Source organism: Impatiens glandulifera, chromosome 4, assembly GCF_907164915.1.
Source record: "Impatiens glandulifera chromosome 4, dImpGla2.1, whole genome shotgun sequence".
Classification (NCBI taxonomy): domain Eukaryota; kingdom Viridiplantae; phylum Streptophyta; class Magnoliopsida; order Ericales; family Balsaminaceae; genus Impatiens; species Impatiens glandulifera.
The window spans coordinates 5,134,428-5,143,695 of record NC_061865.1 but is presented as its reverse complement, the minus strand read 5'-3'; the positions used below and the strand labels follow the sequence as shown (position 1 = coordinate 5,143,695).

General features: G+C 37.8%; 1 protein-coding gene across 1 annotated transcript; it reads left to right on the top strand.

The window, feature by feature from the left end:
- The first annotated feature begins 3,987 nt into the window (after positions 1 to 3,987).
- Positions 3,988 to 7,660, top strand: LOC124934527 (balbiani ring protein 6-like). Its single transcript, XM_047475062.1, has 3 exons — positions 3,988 to 4,071; positions 4,216 to 4,748; positions 7,567 to 7,660. The coding sequence occupies exons 1-3, from the start codon at positions 3,988 to 3,990 to the stop codon at positions 7,658 to 7,660; spliced, it is 711 nt and encodes a 236-aa protein (XP_047331018.1).
- Positions 7,661 to 9,268: the final 1,608 nt, after the last annotated feature.

Here is a 9,268-nt window from a genome sequence, read left to right as displayed (position 1 = left end):
CTAATGGGGAAATTTGACGAAATGACCTTACAAACTGGGTTATTTGACCTGGTGGAAATTTATAATTTTTTTTTCGTTCGTGGTGCTTTATTTTTTTTTATACGATTTTGCCCTTGTCGCGAAACGCTAAGTGACTTAGCGTTTCGCGAAGTGGATTAGGGGTTTGTATAAATACCTAAATAATTTCATTTCCCTAAATTTCTTTCTCTCTCTTCTCCAATTCTCTCCTTCACTCACGGTGGCCGGCGACGACGGCGGCCGGCGGCAACGACGGCTCCGTTTCCTCCAATATCCATACAAATCTATACCGATCAGAGCTCTTCTAACCTAACTAATTCATTTATGTTTATCTATTGCCGATTTCTAACCCTAAATCTATTTTGCATGCAGGTTTCTTAAACTAGGGTTTATGTGAGGTCTCCGATTCTAACTATTTGAAGGTCGTCGAGGTAGATCTTCATTTCAGATGTCATAAACAGTTATGTTCTTGTTTACATTTTCTTCATTTCAAAAACCTTTTCATATTTCCTTTATGTCCATCATTTTCTCCGTTTTGTTGATTCTTATTTCTTATATGGTTCATATTGGTTCATGTTTGAGCATTTCGTTAGGTTATTATTTGTTATTCGTTCATATTTGTAGAAAATCTCTGTCTGATAAGAGCGTATGTGTTTCCATTTCAGATCTGCTTACCGTTTCGCTACGGACTTACCGTTTCGCTACGGACTTACCGTTTCGCTAAGTATCAAGATTTTTTGTTATTTATAGTTAATCATGAACTTCATTTGACAAGGTATTTACATCACTTCATGGTTATGAAGAGAACCTATGTTAACAAAACAAACCTTCTAATTTTACATTGGAAACATTTAGATTCTTCAGAAAATGCCTTTGAAGAATCTATCATTGACCTCCAGATAAGCAAAGATTGGCTGACTTTGATTTCGTTAGTCGTTAAGCTAAAGAAATAAATTTCAAACAATTTTCTCTTATCTGGAGTTCAACGATCGCTTCTTCAAAGACTTTTTCTGAAGAATCTAAATGTTTCCATGTAAAATTATAGGGTTTGTTTTGCTAACACATGTTCTTTTCAAAACCATGACTTTGTTGTTGATACCTTGTCAAACGAGATAGATTACCTATGAAACCAATAAAAAATTTTGTACTTGACGATTCGCTAAGTACTACGAGCTCCAGCTAGGAGAATGGTTTGAATTCGATTTCGTTATTAAACAAATATAGTAGCGAAAACGTATTCAAACCATCTTCTCTTAGCTGGAGCTCGTTGACCTCTCGTTTCGCTAAGTCCCTCCCGATTCGCTAAGTCCCTCCCGATTCGCTAAGTCCCTCCCGATTCGCTAAGTGCCTCCCGACTCGCTACGGAAGTTGAAGAGACGCGCGTACTCACACGCGCTAGACCTTATATATTCAAAAATTTCAGAACATTTCATTTCAACCGCCCGACTCTCTCTCTCTAACCCATTTTCTCTTCACTGAATCTTGTCAAGCCCGATCATTTCTGCTTTCTTCTCGTTCGTCATTAAGGTTTGTTCATTATCATTTTCTACTTTTTTGTTCATTGGTGGTTTTTGCATGTTAGTGTAATGTTAAGTGTTTCTGTTCAGTATATTTTTGTTGCCATTAGGGTTTCGCTAGGTACCTTCCGATTCGGTAAGTACCTAGCGATTCGCTAAATACCTAGTTGTGGCCGATCATTTTCTGGTTTTTTGTTTATGGATTTTGGTCTTTGCATGTTAAGTTTAAGTGTTTGTTTCAGATTTTTTGTTTAGGGTTTTTGCATGTTAAGTTTATTGTTTGTTTCTGATTAGTTTCGTATTGTTTCCGATTCGGTAATGATGTCTTATGTTTAGTTAACGGTTTCGCTCGGTACCTCTCGATTCGCTAAGTGCCTCCTGATTCGCTAAGTACCTAGCGATTCGCTAAGTACCTCCCGATTCGCTAAGTACTTAGCGAATCGGGAGGCACTTACCGAATCGCTAGGTACCTCCCGATTCGCTAAGTTCTTACGTTGTATGTGTTTGTTCTAACATTTTTGATGATGTTGTTTCCTTTTGTAGATGGCAGAAACAACTGTTACTGAGTTTCCCGGTCGGATTTCGTGGAAAAGTGCCCTCACCCTGAAGAAGATTGTGAATAAGTTCGAGGAAATGGATCTTCTGGAGAGTGTGTACAATACCCAGTTCAGATCATTATTCACAGCCCCCCTCTTGCAGTTCTCAGGAAGTATTGTTCATCAAATGTTGTTGAGGAGGTTAAGCTCAAACTCCAAGGAGATAACTTTCATGGTGAATGGGCAAAAGCTTGTATTTGGTATGAAGGAGTATGCGTTGGTTACCGGCCTATGTTTCGGCGTTTATCCTGAGTTGGACCAAGAAAAATTGCGCTGTTGTCCACCTCTCTCGGTGAAATACTTTAAAGGGAGCATGAGTGTGAAAATGTGCGACTTCGAGAAGGCTTTTTTCAAATGCAAAGACAAGGAAGATGCATTCAAGATGGGGCTAGTATGCCTGATTTGCCAGTACCTATTCAAATTTGACCCAAAAAGAGTTATATTTCCAAAAATACTCAACATGGTGGAAGACAAGGACACTTTCCTCCAATATCCATGGGGGAAGGTCACCTTTAGAGCCACCCTCAAGGGTTTAAACAAGAACATGAAACATCTCTGTACCTCATTTTTTGACAAGAAGGAGAAGGCTGAAGAACCTTATGCTCCTTTTGCATATAACATCAATGGGTTCGCATTGGCACTTCAAGTGTGGACGTATGAGGTCATCGAAAACTTTATCCCTAAATTCGCCAGAAGGAATCAGATTAATGACCCTCTACGCCCAAGGTTGTTACTCTATCATTCCAACAGGAAAAACACATCGATGGAGGTAAAGACTGCCCTAGAGACCACGGATGTGACTGAGATGGAAGAGTCCTCCATGGAGAAGAGGTTATACAGTGGTGATGTATTTGAGCAAATTGACGAGACAGCTGATGATTTTTTTGAGGGATTTACTGATGGGAAGGTAATAAAAGATGATTTTGATGAAGATGAAGAAAGTGAACATGAAGAAGTTACTCCGATTTCCCCCAAACCTGCCACGAGGAAGAGAAAGGCTGATGCTACTCTTAAAGAAGCAGCCAACTTGAAGAAGAAGCTTGCTTATGAATCGATTCCGGCCCGCATTCTTACTCCCCCATCCGCGACCTCAAGTCCTCGGGCTGACACACCTTCTCCTCGGGCTCCAACACCTACTGTTGGATGTGATTTTAATGAGATGAAGGAGGAGCTGAAAATAGAGATGAAAGAGGAGATGAAAAAGATGAAAACAGAGCTCATCAAAGAGCTAAAAATCACAATCCAAGAAACTCAACAAACTCACCTTGAGTCGTTCAAGAAGATGGTTTTTAATATGTCCAAACAGTTGTTAGAAAAATCCAACAAAAGGATGTCCATATTATTAACCAGATTAGATAATATGGAGGAGAATATAAAGAAGAAGAAGAGTAAGAAGAAGGATTCTAAGAAGGCTGTGAAGGTCGAAGAGGAAAAGAATACTGAGGTATGGAGATATTGAATTTTTCACTTTACATTTCATTTCGTTAAGTACATATCTGATCTGACCAGTACCTATTTTGCAGGTTAAGGATTGTAAGAAGGATGTCGAAGTTGAGAAGAGCAAGGTTGAACATGAGGAGGAGAAGAAAGAGGTATTATGCGTACTTTTCGTTTCGCTAAGTTAGTATTTTTCGTTTCGCAAAGTACTTTTCGTTTTGCTAAGTTAGTATTTTTCGTTTCGCAAAGTACTTTTCGTTTCGCTAAGTTAGTATTTTTCGTTTCGCAAAGTACTTTTCGTTTCGCTAAGTTAGTATTTTTCGTTTCGTAAAGTACTTTTCGTTTCGCAAAGTACTTGTTGTCGATTCGCTAAGTTTGTACTGACCAGAATTTTGTCTATTTTGTAGGAGATAATAGCGATGCAGGAGACTGTGGGGGATGATGAGAAGGTGAATGATGAGACTGATGGGAAGAAAGACGATGTAATGGAGGACAATGAGAAGGTGGAGGATGAACAAAAAGAGGACGGTGAGAAGGTGGAGGACGCACAGAAGGTGGAGACCGATGAGAAGGTGAATGATGATGAAAAGATGGATGAGGATAAGGTGGAGAACGATGAGAAGGTCGATGATGATGAGAAGGTGTAGGATGAAAGAAAAGACAACGATGAGAAGGTCGATGATGATGAGAAGGTGGAGGATGAACGAAAAGACAACGATGCGAAGGTGGAGGACGTAAAGATGGAGGTTGAGGCGAAAGTGGAGGACGGTGAGAAGCTGGATGGTGTGGCTAAGGTGGATGATGTGGAGGTTGATTTGAAACTGAAGGTGAAGGATTTGAAAGTGAAGGTGAAGGATGAGAAGACTGTGAGGGATGTGAAGGCACAGACAAATGATGACAATGATGACAATGACGATTTCCAGTTATACAATACTCCTCCTAAAGGAAATTATGGGAGGAGAGTGAGGAAGCCGAAAAAAGATGACTCGTACACCAACCCTTCCTTGTCAAAAATGCCCAAGACAAAGGATCCTATGAAAGTGAATCACCTTCAAAAATTTGAAGATGAGCTGCTGGATAAAGTAAAGGCGTGGTTGGATGATCCAGAAACCGATAATTTGACAACTGATTTACATACTTGCCAAGCAAAGAAGGAAGTGTTGGTTAGAGTTGTAACAAGGTTGACATGGATTGAAGACACTGTAAGTCGTGCAAATCAATTCATTATTCATTAATACTCTTAGATGATGAAGCTCGTGCAGTAGATGGTGCAGGCATCACTGCTTTGCATGTTTCCCTATTATGTCCAAGCCCAGCACATGAGCTGCATCGTCTCGGGATCTTACGGACCTCACCCTGGGATGACCTACGCTTTGTTTGTGGTCTGCCTTTCTTAACCTTCACATTTGGTTTAAGACACGAACGTTGCTTGATATGTTCGGGAACATCCCAATTTTCTTCATCACCGGGAGGATAACATGTCTCGGCATATGAATTTATCCAACACTCAGTTGTGTAATACCTGTGTGTAGGGAAAATATAACAAATTATTAATTGGTTAAACAGAATGAACACGTGAGCTAGATATTAATACCTTGAACAGAAGTCATAAGAAACCAAATTCCGACTACGGGCAGCAGCCATTGCATGCGTACAAGGAAGACCCGAAACTTCGAATACTCTACAAGTGCAGTTCATGTCTTTCAAATTGACTTTGAAATGGGACTGATTGTCATGCACATAAAACTCGAATCGGTTAAGCGATTGGACTGTATAGAATCTGGCCTTCTCGAATCCCTCACGTAACACCTTCTCATAATTTGGAGATAAAACTTCTTCGTGATTAAACGCTCTTTCTCTTCTATCGTTAAACCATTGTTGTATTGTGAATCTTAAATACTCAGCCATTTCTGAAATGGGATACTTTTTGGCTTCCCTGCTCTGACTATTGAAACTCTCAGCATAATTGCTTGTCAGTTGATTGTATCGCTTACCGGGAAAAAATGCTCTACTCCATCTTTGGAACCCAATTTCTTCCAAATAGGCAGCAATCCTGTGATCTTTAACCTTAATCTTCTCAAACCACCGATTAAATTCGTGGACAGTGTACGCCCTTGAAGCCGAATCAAACTCCGCATGACACTTATCACTTTTGAATTTGGCCACAATATTCGTCTTTATGTGATATGTGCACGCACCGTGGTCTGCTTCTGGGAAAACAGCAGACAAGGCATTAGCGATGCTTGGGTGTCTGTCGGATACGAAGACGAGATCATCAACTAATCCAATTGCGTCTCTCAGTTTTTGCATGAAATAAGTCCAGGAGTTATTATTCTCTGAATCAACAACGCCGAATGCGACAGGATATAGTTGCTCATTCGCATCCAATGCAATAGCCACCAATAATTGACCACCCACCTTGTGCTTAAGAAAACTAGCATCAACACATAATACAGGACGACAAAAGGATTTGAAACCCCTAATTGAGAGGCCTAGGGACATGAACATATACTTGAAGTGACCGAGCTCGTCTGTCTGTATGTCGGTTATGGTACCAGGATTACACTTCTCCAACATGTAAATGTATGATGGCAGTATTCCATAAGAATCCTCTACCGTTCCTCGCACCGCTATTAAAGCATTTTCCCTTGCCCTTCATGCCTTATTATAAGTCAAAAATATCCCATAAGTTGTCTGCATGTCTTCAATTATTTTCTTAGGCAAGTGGTTATGATGATGGTCCATGTACTTGCTCTTCACGCACTGCCCAATAACCCATGCTGGTGTTTGCATTTTTTTCTTGGGCCTCGACAAAGTTGAGCATGAGTGTTGATGCTCAAATGTCCGGATCTCAAACATCTCAGAAAACTTACCTTTCACAGCCCGCAAGCTCCACTTGCATGTCTCATCCAAACATTTGAGTTCCCAAAGATTTTTTCTTGACTTCTCCACTTTGAATTCAAAATGATTGGCCATCGCATATTTATATAGAGCAAGTTGAAGTTCTTTTTTATTTTCAAACAACGAACCGACTTCCAATACGGTTTCACTAGTTAATGCCATCGCAAATGTGGGGTCTGGCGGTGATGTGTCTGTCGGGTCTGTCGATGGTGTACCCATTGAAGATCGTCTTGCACTAGATGGTGTACCCATTGATGATCTTCTTGCACTTGTTGGTGTACCATTTGATGCCTTTCTTGCACTAGTTGGTGTACCCAATGATGATCTTCTTGCACTTGGTTGTATAGGTATTGATGCTTTTTCACCACTATTAACATGCAAGTCCTGAGTAAGTGGGATGTGAGGCAAAGAGGTTTCTCCGGCTTCATTTTGACTTTCAACAAAGAATTCCAAGGGTACAACAGGTGGAACAAATTTCTGAGTAAGTTGTGGTGGTAGTATACTTTCTTGAGTTGGGTATGTAAGTAGTGGTATCTTTTCTTTAGTAAACGCTGACTTCTCCACTACAGATACACGCAATGGTGACACTGTTCGACCCAAAATCAAGCGTGATAGATATGTGTTCAAATCCCCATCATTATCAATAAAAACAGGTTTTGGATTTCTGATATTCGGAATATCATACTTCACTTGGAGCACTAAATCGTATGCTGATATCTGGAGATTAAGTCTATCGTAGAGTATATCAAGTAATTCAGCATAACGAGTACTTTGGGGTAGATCAAATGTTTTGATTGAAGATGCATCAAAATACAGTATTCCATCAGCATCAAGTTTCCACTCTCCATTATAGAAAACGAAAACTTCAGCTGCAATATAAAAACATGATTTGATTTAGAGACGTATAATTAATACTTCGCGAATCGCTAGGAACTTAGCGAAACGGGAAGGCCTTCGCGAATCGGAAGGCACTTAGCGAAACGAGAAGTCCTTCGCGAATCGCTAGGCACTTAGCGAAACGGGAAGTAAACCCTAATCAATCTCAAAAACCGAACATCAATAAAACATGCTTCAAATAGACGTACCTATTGGAACAGTGCTCGTGCACGTCGTCGAGCTCATAGTGGATTTCGAACGAACTTCGCCGCCGAGATCTCCGACGAGTTCGCCGCCGCCGCCGCCGGAGTTTAGAGAGAAGGAGGAGAAGAGCGGGAAGAGAGAGAAGGAGAAGAAAAGAAATGAAAAAAAAATACGGAGGTTATATTAAATAGTAAGGACAATCTGGACATTTCACATATCGTCACTTCGCGAAACGCTAAGTGACTTAGTGTTTCGCGACAAGGGCAAAATCGTCCAAAAAAAATAAAATCACCACGAGCGCAATTAAATTATCAAATTTCCACCAGGTCAAATAACCCAGTTTGTAAGGTCATTTCGTCAATGAGAACGAAACACTCACTTTATTTTATTTTTATTTATTTATTTTAAATTTGAGCTTTAAGGCAATATCTAAATACGAAGAAACGATTGAGTAACAATACTGACGAAAACATCGTTTTTTAAAAATAAAACAGAAATTTTAGAATATAGTTAAAAAAGTCATTTTAAGACGGAAAAATGAGAGTTTTTGTTCGCATTAAAATTTAGAATAATAATATAGATATATCACATATAAAAGAAATTTATTTATATTTTTAATATAAATTAACGATTTTATAATATTTTAATTAGTATTTGATATTGATGGTGTAATTAAAATAAAAATAAGAGGAGTGATAGAGGAGAGAATTTGAAGGAGAGAATGAGAGAGGGTTACATGGTTGGAAAAGGGATAAAAAGTGAGGACTGAGAAAAGAGAGAAATTTTGTTATTCTTTTAGCTAATCAAATTGCGTCATTCCCTCCTCAAAAACAATTTTAAATAAAAATAAATATATAAGGAGTCATTTAAAACAAGATATTAGTTTAGGCATAGCAAATTTTTGGGTTTCAGGAGAATCAAACCAGATTCGAACTGAACCGGACCGATTTTGCCTCGAAAAAAACGGGTATTTAAATTACCCGAAATATTGGTTCGGAACCAATAGTACCCAATCAGGACCCAATTTTTTAAAACAATTTATTTTTTACTTGTTTAATTAATTTTAACCCTTAATATATTTTTAAATTTTACATAGGTTTTAAACTTAATTTGGATGAAATTGAATTAAATTTTAATATTTTAAAATATTTTAAATTATTCGATGATACATTAAAAAAAAATCAGGTGTTTTAAGTTTTAAAAAATTATTTAATAAAAACAATTTAAATATTACATTAAATCAAATAAAACAAACAGTAATATATTATATATATAATATTTTAAAAAAATATCATTTTCTCTCCCTTATCGACCTTTCTTCCTCATCTCCTATTCTTTCACATTTTCGGTTTTTGCCGGCATCATTTTCTCGCTTGGTAATAGTATTCCTTTTTCCTTTAATTTGTAAATGGTACTTTAGCTAAACGGGGTATATATATTTATTTATTTTTTGTCTTTTTCAGAAATCCCTCAGAAATTCATATTTTGTTATAACTAAGTCACGTGGAGACGGCATTGAGAATGTGATCTTACATTATTTTTTTTGGTTTCTATGATTTTTTTTTGTTTAGTTCATTGATTAGTTATTGGATGTCATTTTTTAAGATATCACAAATAATGAGCTCATTTTAAAATATGTTCTTTTGAATTTGAGTTTGATAATATATATATATATATATATATATATATATATATATATATATATATATAAATTATAAA